Source organism: Eptatretus burgeri, chromosome 9 (assembly GCF_056783735.1).
Source record: "Eptatretus burgeri isolate ZD-2024b chromosome 9, Ebu_testis_v1, whole genome shotgun sequence".
Taxonomy (NCBI): Eukaryota; Metazoa; Chordata; class Myxini; order Myxiniformes; family Myxinidae; genus Eptatretus; species Eptatretus burgeri.
This window is the reverse complement of record NC_140969.1, coordinates 66,886,785-66,908,478: the sequence shown is the minus strand read 5'-3', so window position 1 is coordinate 66,908,478 and position 21,694 is coordinate 66,886,785. Positions and strand designations below refer to the sequence as shown.

Here is a 21,694-nt window from a genome sequence, read left to right as displayed (position 1 = left end):
AGGAGGAGCACAAAATTGGTCCTTCAGTATTAATATAGATATTCATAATACAATCAATTTGCTGAGGTTTGGATAGTTGGGTGACACACAGAAAATGGGATTCAAACTTGTACATTCATCAGTAGCTATCTATAATTCTAGCAATCTCTGTGTGTCTGTCTGTGACCGCTGTTTCTCGACAACCAGTGGTCCAATCTAATTGAAACTTGCCAGGTATATTGCTGGGGCCCTGTGGATGTGCCTTTTCAAGGTTTGATATTAATCGGACAAGTGGTTCCCAAGTTATGGCCATTTATTTACCAAACCAACGACAGGACACGGTGCTATGTCACAATTGACGTCATAATTCTTCTTCTTCGTTTGATATGACGTCACAATTGACGCTTGGGACCCGAGTATGTGCCTTTTCAAGGTTTGATATCGTTCTTCTTCATCCATTTCAGCTGTTTCCCAAGTGTTGTTTCTAGCACGTGGTTTGAAAGTTTTTGTTTTTGTTTTTTGCATGTATGGCCACGCACATACAGGCACGCGAGAGCGAAGGAACGGCCTGTGTGGTTGTTGTTTATGGCACGCGGTTTGAAAGTTTTTTATTTTTTGCATGTATGGCCATGCACATACAGGCACGCGAGAGCGAAGGAACAGCCTGCGTGGTTGTTGTTTCTGGCACGCGGTTTGAAAGTTTTTTTTTTTATTTTTTATTTTTTTCACGTATGGCCACGCACATACAGGCATGCACTAGTATTCACAATTTGGCAAGATGCTTGTACAGCAATAGCCTATACACACGATTCAGGATCTTGTTCTGGTTAGTGACTTGACCATTACTTATTGAGTAATTGCTCACCTTTACCTATTTCTAATTGCCTGTGTTTTATCTCACTATGATTTCAGATCAAGTAAAACTTGTGTTTTCAAGCCTGATGTTGACTTAACAGTTAAGGTGGCTGGCTTAAGATCTCAGGGTCTTGAGTTTAAGCCCCTGTTGGTACGTTTAAGTAACACCAGGTGGGTTGACTCATCCTGTCATCCTTCCGAGATCGGCAAAATGAGTATCCACCCGAGTGTAAGCCACCCGAGTATCGGAGTGGCGACCCGTCAAGGACTGCACTCCTGAGCCAAATTAAACTGCCTCGGCAGCCCTATGTGCCTCATGGCATGAAAGGAGTGGTTATTTATAACATATCTTCACAAAAATTTTTTTAATCTTGGATGTGTCACAAAATAATTTTGAACATTGCCATTTGAAATACTTGGTGGTTTGGTGGTTGAGTGCATAAAGCCTTGTTGCATTGCTTCTGGTGTGGGTTCAATTGCCATGCCAACTCAGTGTAAAAGCTTGACATTTTTGTATAATTAATTTCAAAGAAGTGTTGCATTACTGATTATATTTTGTTCCAATTTGTGTTTTGTAGACCCTTATTTATATATTGTCTTTTGTTTTACAGGATGGCAAGACGACGATTGGATGTAGTCAGGGGTCAGTGGACTTGGACATTGGTAAAAAAAAAAAAAAATCTCAACATTTGTTGACTTACTGTGCTTTGAGAGTTGAAGGATCGGAACATTTTTAGCATAAATAATTATTCGTTATATTTATTTAATTGTTCATGTGTCAGTCCTAGAACCACCATCCATTGAGGAATTTCACTGCACAGTGGAGAACCAGGCTGGAGTGGTGACCCTGATACCGAAACCAGGATCGATGTGCTCCATCAATGGACGGCCAATCCTGCATCCATGTCAGATGAATCATGGTGCTGTCCCATAAAATTTGGGAAATAGTGGTTTTGGGTTGGGAAAAAGACAACAAACGCTTTATTTGTACAGCAGATATTTCCGAACAGTATGATGTTGCATGATGCTTGATCGGACAGTAAATTTTCTTTCAGGTGACATGAATTGTAGTTCTCTAAATATACATCATTATCGAAAATAGTATCTGTAATAGCATACGTAGATGTAACATCTAAAGTTTTGATGTTGGAGGAAAGAGGTGGAGGTTCATTCGAATTTCATCAAAAAGTGTGATGTATCAAATTTTATTTATTTTAATGGTGATGTAAGGCTCACTGAGAAGTCTGTCCATTTTTCACATGTAGGACAATGACATTAGGAGACTGTACATCGCAATTCATTAGAATGACAATGGACAAATCAACATGGTGATCGGGAATTTAATCTGAAATAGAATCCAATAATGAGAGGCTGAAATGCAGATTAAAATATTGTTACGAATTTACCGCCCGCCCAGCGTGCGAACAGCTGCTTTAGCCAATGGCGGCCGTCTCGCCGACCGGACGGACAATTCAGTCGCGACTTTCCGGAACAACGCCGAAAACCAGTCACGTGTGTGCTCCAAGCGCACACCACGGCCTAGTCAACACTCTACCTGCGTGCGACAGGGTCAATCGCCGAATTATCGATATACCTAAGTATTCGTGCGGGCAGACTACCGAGAGACCGTACCTCAGCGAGGTCTGCTTGGACACGAACCGCTTAAGCGGTTCGTTCCGTTCTGGGATAACCGAGCGGGGTATTATCGCGAGACCTCGCTGGACCCGATTATTTTATCGGCTATCAAAGAGCCCGCTATTATTCCGAGAGCAATACGGCGGTTCAATGGGGAAAGAGGACACGATGAACGGGTTAACATTCACACAAGGACATTTATTTATAAAACGACACATACAGTAATGCAATGAAATTGGCGGGAAGGGACAAGACACGAACAAGGCAAAGCACTACAACCGTCTATTATTATTATTCACAAGCACTTACACAGTTCTACTTGCGGGACACGGCACCACAACATTCACACAAATAAACCAAGAAGAGACCCCCTCAGAGGCAAGGGGGTCAGACTGGACCCGTAGGCCTTTATTACGTGGGATTTGGCGGACCGAAGGGGTCCCACGAGACCGTTGCAGGTTACCTCCACCCTCTTGGTGCCTCGCCGGGCCCTGGTTCGGCGACCCTCGGTGGCCCTGCCCGTACACCGCTGGACTCCGCCCGTGCCTTCAACGGCGATCTGGCTGGCGACTCCTCTCCGGCTCGACCAGCGCCTCCGTCGACCAACGAGAGGCTGACAGACTCCACTGCACTTCCAGACCGCAACTCCCAGACTGTAGCTCGACTCCGCTTCCAGACCTCCACAACTCCACACTCCTCCCTCCACACTCCTGACTGACACACACGTTCTGCGTGCCCTTTTATCTTGACGGCGCATCCCCCTACCTTCGCGGTGCGTGGGGGAGGAAAATTCCAGCAGAGATCAGCTTGACTCATTTGATCGTTGCCCAACCGTCACTTCTGTTTACCAGTTCTGAGGGGAAATTCCAAGAAGTGTGGTGTCGAGTTTTCCTCCTGAGCAACCGTTTCCGTCCTTTCTTGTTCAGTAACCATCGCGTTGGGTGGCAGAGGTGTTATTCGATGGTGGTGTCCGTTGTCTGTGGGGATGTTGGCAGTTGTGGAGAAGGTGGTTGTGGTTGTCGCTGTGGTGGGGATGGCGTGGTTGTTGAGATGCAGTTGTGGAGAAGGTGGTTACGGTTGTGGTGGTTGTTGTCCAAAATAACCATAGTAAAAGAATAACGGCTAACTCAAAGATCACAGCCCGGGCGACACGAATAAAATCCATTAAACAACGGTGGGGAAATCTAACTGAACACGGACTTATCGGCATAACTGAACTCAGGACCTATATGGTGTTCTGCGAATTTCCACAGCCTTAACACTATGTTTTGCAGCAAAATCCTCTATTTTTGGTTAAGACATAAAATCATCCATGTGGGGAGCTGCAGGAATTGAGCAGGGTCTCCCTGGGATTTTGCATGCAGGGCGATGTATCATTGCGTGTGCCGTCCATCAGAAGGACGTTAAACTGGAGGACCTATCTGCCAGGACTGGGGAAAATCCCACGGTGTCTTTCATGAAGAGTAGGTGAGTTATCACCGGCACCCTCGCTAACTTCCAATCTCCTGCCATGTTCAGTTTAATATCAGGCCTGGTCAGCAAGTTTGTGGAAGATTTCAGCCAAAAACATTCCCTGGCCAACTCTACAATAAGGTGGGAATAAATATGTAGTAGTACTAGTTGTAGAGATGTGTGACACCTGTTTGTGAAGGAAGGTGTTTTACAACACTTTTCTGTCTTTCTTGCATTTGCTGAGAGTGCCAGAGGAAGGTTATACACTTACAGGTATAACAAACTTGTATCTTTCAAGTACAGAGTGAAGTGGAGCTGTGTTGGACATGGACTGGAATCTGGCCTTGTTTTATGATCTTAAGTTGTACTCTGTGCCTGTTTTGCAGTAAATATAGTTGAATCCCAAGTTGGCTGTTTGGTTGTGGTGAAACCATTTTTCTTTTTCCACTGGATGGACTGATTAGTTTGATTCCCTTGGATACTTTGTTATGCCAACCCATGCTTGACAAGCATGGCGAGCATGTCAAACACCCCTCCACGTGAGTTGAGGGTGGCCTTTGACATTCAGTGGACTGGAATAGGCTCGTTTATGGTTTATGGTTGTTAAATTCAATAACTTGATCCAGAACGGTTTTTTTTTTTGTTTTTTTTTAATGGTTGATTTACAATCAACTTTTTTGGGGTTATGATTTTGCACTTTTTTTGGCCATGATTTACAATCAAAAAAATACAAGACTCAATAATCAGTCCTGTTAATTTTGGATTGTGTTTACGTGATCATTCCACATGTTGTGGTATTGCATGAATAAGTATAATAAGAGATAAATTTGGCACAGCTAGCAATCCATCATCCATTACTTTCACCTCACTGTACAATTCTTGTTGTGGTGACTTGTGCAAAACAGGTGTTTTTCAGTGATGGTGATTCGTTGTTTTATGCATTTCTGAAAGAAGCTGGGAAGCATAATTATGCAACAAAAACGACGACTACTTCTACTTTTTTCTTTTTCTTTTTGTATACATAGTTGAGGCTCGTGGAAGAGTTAGTACACTGAACGGATCAGGACGTAACAGACAAAAAACAAGATGCAAAGCACGCATCCATGGAGAAGGAAACTCCAAGGAGGGATTTGGGTGGGTTTAACGAGGGTAGAAAAGATCATGGTTTGGATTGGGGATGATCTGAAACGGTGGTGAATAGCTGTCTTGAATACCTGGATGGAAGAATGAGATTGAAGAGGATGTGGAAGTTGATTCCACAAGTGGGGAAAAAAGGAGAAACAAATGAGTGGAGGTGAGCAGTGATCCTGGATGTAAGTGTTTTTTTTAATGTAAATTGCCCCAAACAAGGCATAAAGCCAACTCGAGGTAAGGGGCTAAGGGAAGGTTAGATAAAGATTAGGATAAAGCCAAATAAAATAAAATAGAGAAAAATATCAAGAAAACATCCAAGACACAGGAAGTAGCAGACGTCAGGTGAAAAGAGATGTAACCTCAAAGATGTAAGAAGGAGGAATTGACATTCCTCTTGAAGTTGGGTACATCGTACGATAATGGAAAGCACACTACAGGTTGTAAATTCCAAAGTGAGACAGCATGAGGGATAAAACTTTCTGCATAGCCTTTCTTTCTGCACTTTGGATCAGCTACAGTGCATGGGTGTGCAGAGATGGCAAACAGAGTCTTGCGTCTAAACACTCATACAGGAGGAACCAAGTTAGAAAGTCCAGCAGATCATTTGCCATGAAAATATCTTTAGACAAATTAAGAGTGGCAACTGACCTACGATGAGAGAGTGGTTGAAGAGTTGAACTCATCTCTGCACCAACCAGGTTCACTATGCATTTCTGGAGCCCATCAAGTAAAGATAAATGGCAGGCTGGTGCTCCAGCCAAATGTGGCAACAGTACTCCACGAGGAGACGTATAGTTGTCTTATGCAGGTATAAAACAGCATCAGGAGGTAAATACCTTTGTGCTTAATAAAGGCAACCAACTCGCTTGGAAGCACTCTAAGCAATACCAGAAATGTACTTATCCCAACGGAGGTTGGAGATGTCCAGACCAAGAAGCCGAAGCTCAGATTGTTCTGTTCAGGTTGAAGACCCCATGTGCACAGAAGGGAAAGACCTGTTTCTAGAATGAGACATGGGCAACAATTTGGCTTTCTTTGCATTGAAGGTTTACCAGCCAGTCATGCCCCCACTTCAACACATTCTCTGAATCATTGTCCAGTGAAACTCCAACCTCATTACGAGTAGTGTTGAGTGAATCAGCAGATGTACAGTAAAGTAAAGGAGTCATCGGCATACATAACTAGTTGAGACAGAACATTATCAGAAAGACCATTGATATAAACAAGGAACAGAGTCGGACCAAGGACAGGGCCTGTGGAACACCAGAATCGATGGAGTAAGTGAAAGAAAATTGACCCTCAAGTACCACCTTCATCTTGTGATTTGTAAGAAAAGCCAAAATGATTCAATGCATCACTCCAGATACAACATATGACTGAAGCTAGTGGAGTAGACCCTTGTGCCACACTTTATCAAAAGCTTTTGAGATATCCAAAGCAACTAATCAAGCTTCACCCTTGAGTTCCAATGCCCTGTTGAAATGATCTGTAATTAAGGATAGCAAATCACTGGTAGAGTGAGAATGGTGAAAGCCACACTGGCAGTCAGTGAGAAGCTCATTGTCCTCCAGATGGCTGAGAAGTTGTTAATTGATTAAGCATTCAAATACTTTGCTTATTATAGGAAGCAGGCTGATGGGGCGATAGTTGGCTCACAATGCTCACCAGCACCCTTGAAAACAGGGACAACAGAAGCCACTTTCCAGGATGATGGAAACACCAAAGCAGACATGCACAGGTTGTATTGCTAGGCAAGAATCGATGACAGTTCAGGACAACACACCTTCAATACAATCACAGGGATTCCATCAGGTCAGGTATGGGAGCATCTGCCAGAGCAGCGCGTCGCTGCGTCCACTTTCCGCCGGTACTCCAGGGGCATCCGTCTGGCCATCCCCCAAGCAGATGCCTGGCCCATCCCCATCTCCTTGAGATGCTGATCAACCACGAGGCACATGGTCGGCCCATTGGCCTCCTCCACTCACGAGACTCCCTCTCTGAGAGAATCTGGTGAAGGTTACCAGACAGTCATGCCCCCACTTCAACACATTCTCTGAATCATTGTCCAGTGAAACTCCAACCTCATTACGAGTAGTGTTGAGTGAATCAGCAGATGTACAGCAAAGTAAAGGAGTCATCAGCATACATAGCTAGTTGAGACAGAACATTATCAGGAATCCTGTTAATTCAGGATCGGCATCAGGAAAACGATCCACCTGTCCATACAGCCGCAGCTGACGCTCACAGACGATGCAGGTAACAAATCTCATTTGAGTATCTCTCAGCAACTGCTCGTTGGACACAAAGTTCGACCAGCAATAGCCAAGGATTCTCCGAAGAGACCTGGTACCAAAGGAATCAAGTCTCCGTCTCAGATCCCTGGTCAGAGTCCAAGTCCGACATCCATAGAGCAAGACTGGAAGCACCAAGGACCTGAAGACTCAGACTTTCGTCCTCCCACACAGGTACTGGCAGCGCCACACATTCCATCAGGACCAATTGCTTTCGAGGCATCTAAAGTACAAATAATTCTGGCAACCTTCTTAGGAGTGATAAATGGAACAGGAATATCAGTCTGTATGAGATTGAAAATGAGGAAGAGGGTGTCCACAATCCATCCATCTGTCCGGGCCATACTCTGTGCAGAGTGTTGGTGTTGCTTAAGCAGTCTCCTTGGCTATTGGGTACAATCTTGGATGTGTCGCCACTCTGACACAGTATACCAGCAAGCTGGTACTCATTTTGCCAACCTCGGAAGGATAACAGGCTGAATCAACCCCACCTGGTGTTAATTCAACAGAAAAGCAGGATTTGAACTCAGGACCCTAGGATCCCAAGCCCACCACTCTAGCCATTAAGCCAACACCAGGCATATGTCCCCAATCATTGAGGGTAGAATTAGAAACAAAGCGATTTGAAAAGAGGTAAGCCTTATCCAGAGATTAAGTAACAACCTCAGGTCCATGAAAAAGAGGAGGAATGAAAGATTTATTGTGGTTGAGTACGTTATTAGCCATCCATCAAAAATCCCGAGAGCCAAGCCACTGGGTCACAATGGGATTGGCTACAAAAGCTGCATATTGCTGCTTAGCATCCCCAGTAACTCTTTTACAGAGGTTAGTTGCTTTGCGGAACAGACAGTTGGACTCCAGAGACCCTTGCACATAGCATTGCTTGAAATAGTGGTTACGATGAGCAATTGCTGATGCCCAAATGAACCTTCATGCCCAGAATGCACCTTCACTTGATAGATAGGTGAGGGAATGTAAATGTCCATACGAGTACAAATCCGTTGAGATATTTCCTCAGCAGCCACATCAGGACCAGGACGAAAAGCTGAGGTCCATGGCACATCAGCAAGAAATGAACAAAATCCATCCAAATCTGCTTTCCCAAACTGAAACACCATTCGGTGGAAAGGATGCACTCGAGTTGAGAATGAGGAATAAGAAACAGAAATAGTGGAATGATCTGAATTACCAATTGAATGTTGCACATCAGCACCACAGTCACCAGGATTAGAACACAAAAAGAGATCAAGCAAGTATATCTTCCCATCAGAAGCACGGTTAGGGATATGAATGGGAGAGGAAACAATTTGGGTGAGATTTTGAGACATTGAGAAATTATAGGTATCCATACCAGGAGTGTCAGTGTTACGAGAGTGTGTACCAGCCATTCCTTGTGGTGAACGTTGAAGTCACCAAATACCATGATGTGTGCAGAGAAGGGTGGAGTAAAATAGCCCTGTCAGTGCTGTCTGAGACCACGTCGATAATGGCATAAGAGGGAAATTAATGCGAGGGATACAGAAAGAAAAGATATGTTGTTGAATGCAGGAGAGCAAAGTGGAAACATATAATCTCATGAGAACCACTTTCAAGATAATTTTCACGAGATCAAGGTAGAGAGTCCTTAACAGAGATACCAAGACCATAAGAAGGAGGGGGATCAAGTCTGTGAAAAATGTAACCAGGTAACTTGAAAGAAATTGAGGAGATGCCATTGTCCAACTGACACTCAGATGGAGCCAACAGGTCAGGTGAGTTAAGCTGAACAAAAGACTGCACAGAAGAAAAGTTGGAGTGAAAGCTCCTGACAATGGAGAAACAAATATTCAAAGGATTTGAGCATCACTGCGCATAGGCTGATGGATTGGCATGTGCAGGTAGAGATCTGTTATTCTTACATTATAAAACCATATTCAAAGTGATAAAAATACATGAAACATTAAAAGGTAGTGCACAAGGAAGAAGAAAAAGAAGAAATCAGTCAAAGGTACCCTTCATAAGCCAGTCCAAGACACTCAGTAGGGTCCCACAAACTCATGCGAACACATTGTCAAACATGTGAAGACATGTCACATGTGAAGAACACAGATACAATGCCACTCTGATGGCCTCAGGAATGCAACCAAAAATGGCTGCACAGACCACCCTCATGCGTGTCCATGGCAGTCCAACCATTTCGACATTTTACATCCCTTGATAGATCAGCCTCTAAAAGCATTACCAAAGAGCTCGGGATCCTGTTCTACCATGCCGCCATGACCTGCAACAAGTTTATTTTTAGATCCTCGTGGGGGATCTCTAAGTCTTACTCACGTTGTTGTTCTTGTGGACTTTTTTGTTTCACAGCCTACAGTTTTCATCGAAACTTCCTGAAACTTGGCGTATATACAGGGGGCTGCAAAAGGAGGTATACAGTAAGGATTATACCAGTATTAATTACTGTATACCTACTTTTGCAGCCCCCTGTATGTAAAAATACCCTGCGCAGACAGTAACCATCTCCGATTTTGAAAATTCCTCCGAGAAAAAAAGTTATGACTCAAAATATCTCCGCTAATGGAATCGGCTAAAAATTTATCTCTGAAACTAGGCAAGCTTTTTGAATTATGTTTGTGGGAATCGAGCAGGGCATTAGCAGAGATGAATTACCAAAATATAATACATCACTATGACGTCATATCAATTTTTATGACGTCATTCCTATTTTTTTGACATTTTTTGTTTTTTCTTTCATTTGTTTCACAGCCTACAGTTTTCATCGAAACTTCCTGAAACTTGGCATATATATGTAAAAATATCCTGTGCAGACAGTAACCATCTCCGATTTTGAAAATTCCTCCTAGAAAAAAAAGTTATGACGTCAAAATATCTCCGCTAATGGAAATCGCCTAAAAAATTATCTCCGAAACTAGGCAAGCTGTTTGAATTTTATTTGCGGGAATCAAGCCGGGCGGGCATTAGCACAGATAATTTATCGCAAACCTGATACATCACAATGACGTCATATTCGTTTTTATGACGTCATCATTAAGAGGACGAGAATCTTAGCTCATTCGAGCTTGTTGGTACCCTTCAGAGAGACAGGACAAGAAAGATTCAGAATAACTGAGACTAGAAATGTCAGAATAGAAGAAAAGAAGAACAAGACAATTAAGACCAGGACGAAGAAGATGAAGACTGGCTGGTGCCATTCACCTAGTCCTGAAACGAGGAAACACTCTTCATGGGACCACTGTGAAGGTGGGGGTACCTCGGCCAGGTGGAAAATATATTTTCCTACCCCCAAAGATGTGACTACAGTGTGGTACTCGGAGTCTCGCTTCTACCCTCTGACCTGCCTGGCTAGGTAAGTCCTACCAGGAGCAAAGCTCCCGTCAGTATAGCTCTTTGGGTCACAGGAGCACGCAAGCTTGCCCACTACGATGAAAGTGGTAGTCACAATCGAGGAAGTGAAAAAAACAGTGTGGTGTTTTTCTTGAAGGCCTTGGTTTCCATAGTGTCAAACTGAGCAAGATGTGATCAAACGGAAGACCAAATACTGCGTTGGAGTCATCCAAAGGAACCCGAATAAGTAAAGAGCAAAGATGGAGTCATCAGGAGGAACCTGGATAGAATTTGGGTTTCAGATGGTACTCCTCAACCCTCAAACTTAGCGCAGTGCAATAAGAAAAAATTCTGCAAGAATTAACATCTCACTCGACAGATAAAGAAAGAGAAATAGAGTAAAATAGATAAAAGCAAAGAAAAAGCAAGCATTACAATGATTAAAGAGAGGTGTTAAAGGAACAAAGATGTCAGGAAGAACACAGATATATAGATTTCAGCAGTTACGATCCCCGCACTCAAACATAGAGGCAGGGGAGCCAGCCCAGAGGGGAGAGCAGTACTCCAACAAACTACAGATGAAGACCTTATCGGTAGATCGGAGTTCAGGTATGCCAAGGAAGGACTGATGTACTTCTCATTCTCATTCTACTTCTACTTGACTTATTCCACATCTTCTACCTCTACTTCTACTTCTACTTATTCTACTTACTCTACTTATTATATTTCCTCTGCTTGTTATACTACTTTTACTACTATGACTATAATTATTCCCACCTTCTTGCAGGATCGTTTTCCACCAAAGTCTTTCATGAACTATCTGGCTAGGCCTAGCGTTTGACTGAAGGTGGCAGGAATTAATTTGTAATCTGTTCAGGGAACCTACTCTTCGCGAAAGACTATGGGATATTTAAAGTCCGCTAAAGAACAGCGCTGGCAGACAGGTCCTCCAGCTTAATGTGGCAACAGCTGTGCTGCTGATGCAATCAGTGATTCTGCTATCAGTAAGCTGACACTCATTCTCCCGACCTCAGAAGGATGACAGGCTGAGTCAACCATATCTGGTGTTGATTCAACGGCACGCCAGGGGCTTGAACTCAAGACGCTAGGATCTTAAGCCAGCCACCTTAACCGTTAAGCCAACACCAGGCCTAGCATTCTAATGAAAGAGGATGGACACTTCCTGACGTGATGTTGCTTTTTATAATTCCCATTTAGATTATTCCTGTTTTTTATTTTAATTTAAGGATTAGAGTTATGACAGTTTTAAAGCAGGGGTCTTTCACTCAGAGAGTGGTTAATGCATGGAATGGTTTTCCCACAAAGGTAGTGGCAGTGGAGGTGGTGGATAAGTTTAAGTGGGAATTAGATAGGTACCTGAATACATTGGAGATATAGTGGTGTGGGGATATTGGTGGGACTTGTAGATAGCTTGTGTGTGGAAGATTGATTGCACTGGGGTTGTTGAAGCACATGCATGATGGGCCAAATGGCCTCCTCCTGCAGCAAAGTTCCTTGTGTATCATTGTGTAAAGTATAAAATGTTTATAATTCAGTCTTTAATATCCTTTCAATAGTATATGATTGGTGTTCAAGAACTTTAAGGTTTGTTGATGTGGCTTTCCAAGGAGAGTAAGTTCAAGGAGCTGAGACGTAAAACTGAACATGCGCTGAGGGCGGACAAGGAAGCCCATGTGCAAGGAATCTGTAAAGGGGTAGAGCATCACCTGTGGATGAGTGATTCTTGTCCTGGTTATGGAGGAATTCTTGCATGCTGTTGGAGATTCTTGCATGCATCTTGCATGCATGGAATTCTTGCATGCATGTTGCCCTCAGTGTGCTGCTGTTGGAGCAGAGGGTGGTGCACTCTTGACAGAGGAATCCGAAGTGAACGTCCGCCTGGCCGGTAACTTTGAGCGGCTCTACCAGGCTGACCCACCGGCTGTTGAGTTGGATGTCAGGGGTACTACTTCCCCATTGCTGACCCTCAAATCAACTGTGAACCACCCTCGTTTGTGGAAGCATAGGCTGCAGTGAACCAGTTCAAAGGGCATAAAGCCCCAGTGATCTGTGGCATCCATGCTGAACTTCTCAAGGCTGGTGGAAATGCTGTACTGGTGTCCTTGCATGCAGTTCTGTGCTCAGTTGGGATGATGCCTGTACTCCAAACAGACTGGAAAAGGGGTCTCGTTGTCCCTCTCTGGAAAGGGAAGGGTGATTGCCTGGACTGCAACAACTACTGAGGGGTGACGCTGATCTCAGTGCTGGGCAAGGTCTTTGCTAGGATAATTCTTCATCGGGTTCGTCATCATCTGCTCGAGCATCAGTGCCTGGAGCAGTTGGGCTTTACACCAAAGAAGTCAATGATCGACCATATCCTTGCTCTCCGGGTCCTCAATGAATGCAGACAAGAGTTTCGGCAGGGGCTGCATGCTACCTCAGTTGATCTCCGCAAAGCTTTCGATTCAGTGAATCGGGATGCACTCTGGAGGATTCTCGGTCTTCATGGGGTGCCACCAAAACAGATCAATCTGATTTCTGAACGATACCCTGGTACTGAGAGTGCTGTGAGATGTGGTGGTTCCATCTCCGACTTATTTCCAGTTGTTACTGGAGTTCGTCAGGCGTGTATATTGGTTCCCACACTTTTTAACACTTGCATGGACTGGGTTTTGGAGAAGATGTCAGAGAGATCAAGCTGTGCGCATTGCTTGGGAATGTCAAGATCTCGGACCTTGGTTTTGCAGATGATGCAGTCATCCTTGTGGAAATACTAGATGTCCTTGTGGGGGCCCTTGAGGCACTGAATGAGGAATCTGAGCAGCTGGAACTATGGGTTTCCTGGGTTAAAACAGAGATCCAGGCTTCCAATGACATCTTCGATGCTGCCATCTTGTCTGTACCTGTTTGTGTTGAGGATGTTGAGGTCACAGAGAGATTCACTTACCTTGACAGTGATATTCATGTCTCCGCAGGTTGTGAGCCGGAGGTCAATAGACGTCTGGGTCGGGCCTGGGGAGTCATAGATTCACTGTATCATGGGCTGTGGCGCTGTCGGTACCTATGCAGGAGGACGAATGTCCGAGTCATGAAGTCCTTGGTGCTTCCAGTCTTGCTCTATGGATGTGAGACTTGGACTCTGACCAAGGATTTGAGATAAAGGCTTAACTCTTTCGGTACCAGGTCTCTCCGGAGAATCCTTGGCTATTGCTGGTCAAACTTTCCGTGATGGTCAGTCTCGTGGCAGCAGGTTGAGTAGCATCTCAAGGAGATGGGGATAGGCCAGGCATCTGCTTGGGGGATGGTTAGATGGAGGCCCCTGGAGTACCGACGGAAAGTGGTCGCAGCAACGTGCTGCTCCGACCCATGCTCCCACACCTAACCGAGCGATAAGTTCACCCCACTTCCACTAACACAAAGGATTGGCCCTGCACTCACGAAACTCTGCACAGACATTCAGCTACTCTCCTTTTTCTGTTCAATTTTCAGCTACTGTCGCACATTTTATCTTGCAGTAGGTGAGCTAATTCTGATGTCATTGGAATAGAAGTTGTGTTTTTGTCTGAAATATTTTGAAAAATTTCAGCATCGCACTTATTTTGACTCCCTCATAAGTTCATTTGACATTGCACTCTTTTGGATATGAACAAATAAGATATGGAGGAAGATGATAACATCTTGAAAGTGAGTTTTCATGTATTTTAAGAACTATCTGCTTTTAAAATTGCAACATATAGAATGCAAAATATTTTTCAATAATCTCTTGTTAATTTTGATTATATTGGTCTTGCAAACACAATAATGGAATATTTTTTCTTGCTTCTGTGTTCTTTCAATATGTGCTTCTTCCATGTTCATTCTGCTTTTTCATCTACTAGGGGACATTTTGGTGCTTGGAGAAAACTACACCTTTCACTTCAATAACCCAGTGGAAGCCAAGAAATCAAGAAATCCACCGATTGTGAGTTGGACTTGTGACTCATTAGATCATAATATGTACCATGTCAGCTGACGTAGGAAATGTGTGCCTTGAGCCTCAGATAAAAGAACAGTGATTGGTGTTTTTGGTGTTCATTTTAAAACTTTTATTTTTGTACTTCATTGATAGTGGTATTTATCCCCAATTATTATATTATCCTGTGCTGGAGTGGCAACTTGTCCAGGATTGTAACCCTTGCAAAGAGATTGTTTCAGCATAACACACGCTCTGCAAACAGTGTGATATATTGATGATGATTGGCTCTTGGTTGCAAGGAAGCCATTGATTTTCATAAAACAAACTTGTTTTCACAAAAACAAACTTCTGGTTCAAGTCCAAGCCTGATTCGACACGGCTCGATCTGTACTTGCTTGGGTTATGGGTTAGTTATTTTGTTAATGCTGCTGTGGCAAGATTACAGCAACTGGCTTTAACAATGCCAATATTTCAAAAATACAGATTTTAATACATAGAGGTCACAAAGTATAATTTGTGGAGAGACCAAGGATGCCTGATACATTTCTTGAGTATGTTGAGGGTTCTGTGAGAGAACATGTTGAATCCAACAAAGGAAGTTTCAAATCTGTAGAAGTGCTTCAAGCAGCAATTTTAGCTCGCCTGTTCGAAGAACAGAGAGCTATAGCTATACCCCTGGCGTGAGCGTCAGCATGAGCGTGAGCATGAAAATGTTAAAGTTTTTGGTGCAAGTTATTTCCTTTATAATGTTTTTATCTACCACACTATTTTTTACTGATTACAATATACAAATACATATATTGCTTTAAAATTATTTGAATCAGACTTCACTGCAATGCTTTATAAAAAAATATTATTAGACTCGTCTTTTAAAAACGATAAATGTATAAACAGGCGAGCATTGGGTGGCTTTGACACCAACTCTCTGGTTTGAGATGTCATAGGCTTATTTACAATCTGCCACACATCTTACTCAGCTTGACTCCATGGAAATCAAGACCTTCAAACAACTGGTATCTCCCATGGTGAAGCTGAATCTCTCCAAAAAAAAAATCTCTTTTCTTTCACATTGTAGATCTCGTATCTCTTTCACATCTCAGCCATGTGGGTGTTCTCTCTTTCTTCAACCGCTTCCTTCCTGGTCTTGCACCCTCTGCCCTTTCTGTTGTCCCCCCTTCTGTTGAAACTTTCCAATTCCAGACTCACTGCTCACCTCCACTCATTTGTACCTTCCCACCTGTGGCATCTACTTCCACATTGTCTTTAATATAATTATTCCCTCCAGGGCTTCAAGATGGCTATTCACCATCATAACAGTTCCTCCATCCACATCCATGATCTTTAATACCAACATTAATTCTCCCCACTTTTTCCTTCCACTTCTGTGATTGAGAGTTTGTGGCTGTGTCTGTCTTGTTCATTCTGTGTGTCCTCACCTTGCTCTCCTTCCCCACATTCCGTATCCGTCCAAGTCTCCCTCTATTTTGTCCCTCAACCTTGCTGTTGGCATGTTTCCCCTGCCGAGTCAACATCATCCCTGCTATCAAGCATGGAGGTGGCAGCATCATGTTATGGGGTTGTTTTTCATCAACAGGGACTGGCAAACTTGTCAGGATAGAAGGGACAATGGATGGTGCAAAGTACATGAGAATCCTTGATGAAAACCTGCTCGAGTCAGCCTTGAATCTGAAACTGGGTACGACATTAACATTTCAGCAGGACAATGATCCGAAGCACAAAGATAAAGCCACACTGGAGTGGCTGAATAAGAAAAAAATTAATGTTCTTGAGTGGCCCAGTCAAAGTCCTGACTTGAACCCAGTTGAACATTTGTGGCAAGACTTGAACATTGCAGTCCATCGATCGACCCATCAAACTTGGCAGAACTAGAGAAAATCTCGTGTGAAGAATGGGAAAAGATTTCACCATCTCACTGTGCAAAGCTGGTTGGGACCTACCCAGAAAGACTCGTAGCAATCTTTGCTGCAAAATGTGGTTCCACTAAGTACTGACTTAAGGGGCTGCATACTTTAGCAACCAGTGAAATTGATTTGATTTGTACATGTTTCTTGACATGTAACCTCCTTCAACTATAACAGTGTTTACTTTGATATCTTCAATTATCAATAAAAAAGTTAATTTGGAAAAATTGTTTCTACATAATTTGTAATTCATCTAAATGTGGCATTATTAGTAGAGGTGAATACTTTTGCAGGCCACTGTATGTTTTAACAAAGACCATTTTGATGATTTTTTCCCCCCACTTTTCAGCTCCTTCAACACATCCAAAAGAACCCCCCAGGCTTCCTTGAGTTGTCCGAAGACAGCAGAGTCATTGATCTCTCCCCTAACAGGTAAATACTTTCTGCGATAAATCCTCTTGCAGTCAGTGCTATCATCACAAGTAGCACTTTGATTACTTGGATTGACCTTTGCACATTTATTCCCTTTCGTGGTGTACATATTTGTGTTATTGCATTCAAGTTGTACAGGAGCTATTTAAGATGCTTTAACAGCCTGAGATAAATTATTACTCTTTTATGTCCCTTTCATGGCTATTGGTGAATTGGCACAGCCATGGCAACTGCTTTGCCAGTTTTCTGAGGTTTCCCCAGAGATGACAAAACAAGGTTTTATGCATGGGTCACACAGGCACCCCACAGTAGCATTTAGTAACGCTCAAAGTTCACTGTATATGAGGCAAAAGATTGTCCAACAGAAAATACAAGAACTCTGTAGCCATCGCAAGCCTTCTGCTTACCTCATCACAAGACGTTCATCTGCAATCTGTATGAGGTACCATAAACTTCAGAGATTGATGGAACTGCTTCACCTTGTTCATGTTTTGTGTATCTTCATCTAATTTGTACTCATTGGATATGCAGTAGTCTCTCCTTAACCCTATCTGGGCTAGGCTATTTTGGTGGTGGTTTGGAAGTTATCACAAAAATCGACGAGGGGGGGGGGTGCATCTTTTCCAGTCCAGATAGGGTTAATGTCAGTTAAAAGATAGATGTTGTGAGCATTAGTAAATGCCTGTATATTAACGATTAAAATTGATGGTTACATGTTATAAGTTTTGTTTATCCCGGATCTCTTAAACTAGACAGCTCGTGGTAACCCCAGCCCAAATAGCTTGTGGTAAATTATAATATTACTACTTGATGTAATGAGCTAATTTTGACTGTAGATGGCAGTATTGTACTGTAAACTGCCAAGTGAGATTCATGAAGATGCTGGAACATTCTCAGATGAAACTTCCAGGATGGATTGGAATCGCATTTGCTGGAATGCATGGGATTGTTCTATAATACTATGTAAACCCACGAGAGGGAGATGTAGAGAGATAGGTGATACGTGATGAGCTGTGTGTTTCCATCGTCCACGTGCTTGATTTAACTGAATGAACAAGGTGTTAATGTCTGGAACAGTTGTTAACACGTGGAGGCAATCGTAATCAGGTTGATTCAAACTCATTAAGATTGTGTGTCGGGAAAGAATTCCTTTGAGCTCTTTAAATCATCCTTCTGGACGGCCCAACGTATGAGAGAGTACACCGCGACGGGAATCGAAGGAACGATAGCTCCGAGGGACGAGGTAAACACGCGTGAGTTGTGCCGGCAGGACTGGGACATTATCTTCTGTGTCCGTGCTTGCACGGGACAATATTCCTTACATTCTGCCATTTCCAGACCCAAATCACTGCTAAACTGCAGGTTCGTGTTCCGATTCATTTTGCGATTCATGTTATACAACATTCAAAATGTAAAACTCAATTGAAATTAAGTAGTTTCTTGATCATAGATTGATATCTATAGACGACCAGGAGAGGAGGACAAAGTGAACCAATTCCTTAACCCCGCTTTTCGATTCGTGCGTGCTGGGTAATTACGGATACCACAATAAGCATGTTTCTAAGTTTTCACCCAAACTATCATTCAAAGCTGAGAATGTTAGTCATAACTAACAGTTGTGACTGCCAGGTACAGTGGTGTTCAAGACTGGCAGGATGACCTTGAGGTACGCACACTCATCTCTTGGCTCTCTAGCCTGGGTTCAAATCTTGGCCCAGCTATAAATTGTCATGCTGGTGTTTTAGAGGCATGGTGATTCATCAATGTGTGTGCAGTCCCTAGGATGGACGTTAAACGGGCGTCCCGTCTGCCGACATTTTTTGGTAGATACTAAAGATCCCACAGTGTCCTTCGTGAAGAGTAGGCGAGCTATCACCGGCACCCTGAAGAAATGACAAATTCTTGCCCAAACCAGCAGGGGGGGGCATGTCATCAGCGGCACAACCATGCCCTCAGCTGATGATGCCACCCAGCAGCCTCGTGCTGCATCCATACTAATAAGTGTGTGTGTGTGTGTGAGTGTGTGTGTGTGTGAGTGTGTGTGTGTGTGTGTGTGTGTGTGTGTGTGTGTGTGTGTGTGTGTGTGTGTGTGTGTGTGTGTGTGTGTGTGTGTGTGTGTGTCCTCTATAACTCCAAAACCAAGAACCCCAGCAGCCTGAAACTTTGCATGTATACGAAGGGAACACCAAGGAAGTGCATGAATGAAAATTGGGTGTTTGGGTTAATTAAAACACCCCTTTTGAAGATGATGGCCTTATTTAATTATTTCCTTTATCGGGTGCATCCTCAGCCACCTCACTCTCTGGGGTCTTAAGGTGTATCCTGGTTGCCTTGCTGAGGTCTAAAGCCGCCATGTTTTTTGGCTTGCTCAACCATGCCTTGATTTGGAACAGGCCACAACGATTTCTTAATAATAAAGTTTTTTTTTTCACTTTCCTCACTCACATTATCGAATGCCTGTTCATTGTAGCTATGAATCGCTGGATATATTGCAATGCTTATAAACTCCCAGAGACACCAGCGTTCCTGGCTTTATTTGATTTCCGCACATACCATAATGTCGAGAATCTCTTAAACTAAGCTGAATTACAAAATTTAAGCACTAGAATTGAACTTAACAGCAGTTCCGACGAGAAAAAAAATGTTTGTGTCCAATTCAGACATATGTGACCCTCCAGTACAAAACCAGTCGGAAGTCGCAAAAATTCAATATTGAGTTATTGGGTTTATTTGAAAGCCCATAAAATAAGCTTCACAACGGTGTATCATACATAGTGGTCCGTCACAAACTGACCGAGATATCTTACGATGAAGTTTTACAACACACGTTATTGAGAAAATTGAAATAACCGGATATTAGCTTCTCGAGTTTGAGAAACAAAGTCCTTAGCAGCGTATACCAGCAATAGTTTCTCAAACTTCATCGTAAGATATCTCGGTCAGTTTGTGATGGACCACTATGTATGATACACCGTTGTGAAGCTTATTTTATGAGCTTTCAAATAAACCCAATAACTCAATATTGAATTTTTGCGACTTCCGACTGGTTTTGTACAGGAGGGTCACATATTTGATGTTTCGGGCATCTCTGGGAGGTGTGTGTTTAATATGACGGTCGGAGTTTGCTAATTACGTGCCAATCAAGCCGTTCCTTATCAACCATTTCGTTGGAGTGCTTAAGCCACTTGGCGAGCGTGCTACAATATTCACACTGTCACTGAATACTGTTTGTCGAACGACTTGAACAATGTTCAGAGGCCACTCACCTGTGATGGCCCCGTGTTATTCTGCGATCACTTCGGCATAGTTAAATACAAATAAAATTTAAAACATCAAGCGTTTCATTAACATCATGGCAGGATAGCCAAGAGGTATGCACATTCGCTCGAAGCTGTCTAGCCTGGGTTCAAATCCCGACCCAGCTATAAACTGTCATTCCGGTTTTTCACAGGCAGGGTGATTCAAAAATGTGTGTGCCATTAACCTGGATGTAACATCTGCTGGAATTTACCCCCCCTTACCACCCCCTCTCCACCCCTCCCCTCCCTTCATTCCCATCTCTCTCCCTCTCTCCCTCCTCCTCTCTCTCCCTCCCCCTCTCTCTCCTTCTCCCTCCCTCTCTCTGTCTGTCTCTGTCTCTGAACATATCTGGACGGTGGTTATGCCCAGATGGTGGTTACCTCCGGACGTTGGTTATCTCCATACGTGTCTGGACGGTGGTTATTTCCAGATGGACCTTCCCCTCACACTGCCTTACCTTGCCCTTCCCTCCTGCTCCCTTCCCTTGCCCTCCCCTAACGCTGCCTTCCCCTCCCCTCCCCTCACACACCCACCACACCCCCCCCTTCATGCTGCCTTCCCTTTCTCCACCCTTTCTCACTCCCACACCACTCCTCGGTCTCCCTACCTCCTCACTCATCCACCCTTCCCTCTCTCCTCCCTCTTTTTCTCACCCCCCCTTAGAATACCTGTTGTCCAGATGATGGTTTTGTCCAGACGGACCCTTCCCTTACACTGCCTTACCTTGCCTTCCCTCATACTGCCTTCCCCTGACGTATCTGGACAGTGGTTATACCGGGATGGTGGTTATCTCCTCGCATATCTGGACAGTGGTTATGTCCGGAAGTTCGCCCCACACTGCCTTCTCTTGCCCCTCCCCCTCCCCTGCCTTCCCTTCTCCCACCCCTCCTCGCTCCCCCCTCCTTCTAACTCCCCCACCCCCTTAATATACCCATCAGCGAAGTGATGGATTGTATTTGCGAGCATGAAATGAGAAGCAGTGTCCACACTTTTAATTATCACCTTTGATTTTCCTCTTGCTTTTGTGTGTGATTATGGTGCGATGACTCCTCATGCCTAAAAACGATGCATTATTAGATGTAATGGTGGCTTTGTAGCTGTTTGAAAAATATCATTTAAAATATGACTTTTGCCTGAGTCATGATGAAAGTGGCATTTCGTCTCAACGCTAAAAACTTTTGAGATATTCTTTTGTAATTTGGGATATTAATCCAATGCACCTGCTTTTGCTATTTATAGAGTATAATCAAAAGTGAACATTGTGAGAAGTTTTTTTTTTAATTTATTTTCTGGGAATTGTTATTATCATGCACGCGAAGAAAAAAGTGGGGTTAAGCAATTGGTTCATGTCCGTCCGTCCATCCATCTGTCTTTTCAGTTTATGATCGAGGAACATCTTATTTCAATTGAATTGA

At 43.4% G+C, this 21,694-nt stretch overlaps 1 protein-coding gene across 6 annotated transcripts in view; it reads left to right on the top strand.

Annotated features, from left to right (window-relative positions):
- The window catches only part of LOC147020267 (uncharacterized), a 162,424-nt gene that overhangs the window by 124,074 nt on the left and 16,656 nt on the right, over nt 1-21,694 (top strand). For all 6 annotated transcript variants that reach the window (XM_085895514.1, XM_085895513.1, XM_085895512.1 and 3 more), the window contains 4 exons: nt 1,446-1,497; nt 1,617-1,754; nt 14,549-14,631; nt 16,897-16,979. In XM_085895514.1, coding sequence (XP_085751640.1) covers nt 1,446-1,497; nt 1,617-1,754; nt 14,549-14,631; nt 16,897-16,979 — 356 coding nt within the window. The remainder of the gene's footprint in view (nt 1-1,445; nt 1,498-1,616; nt 1,755-14,548; nt 14,632-16,896; nt 16,980-21,694) is intronic.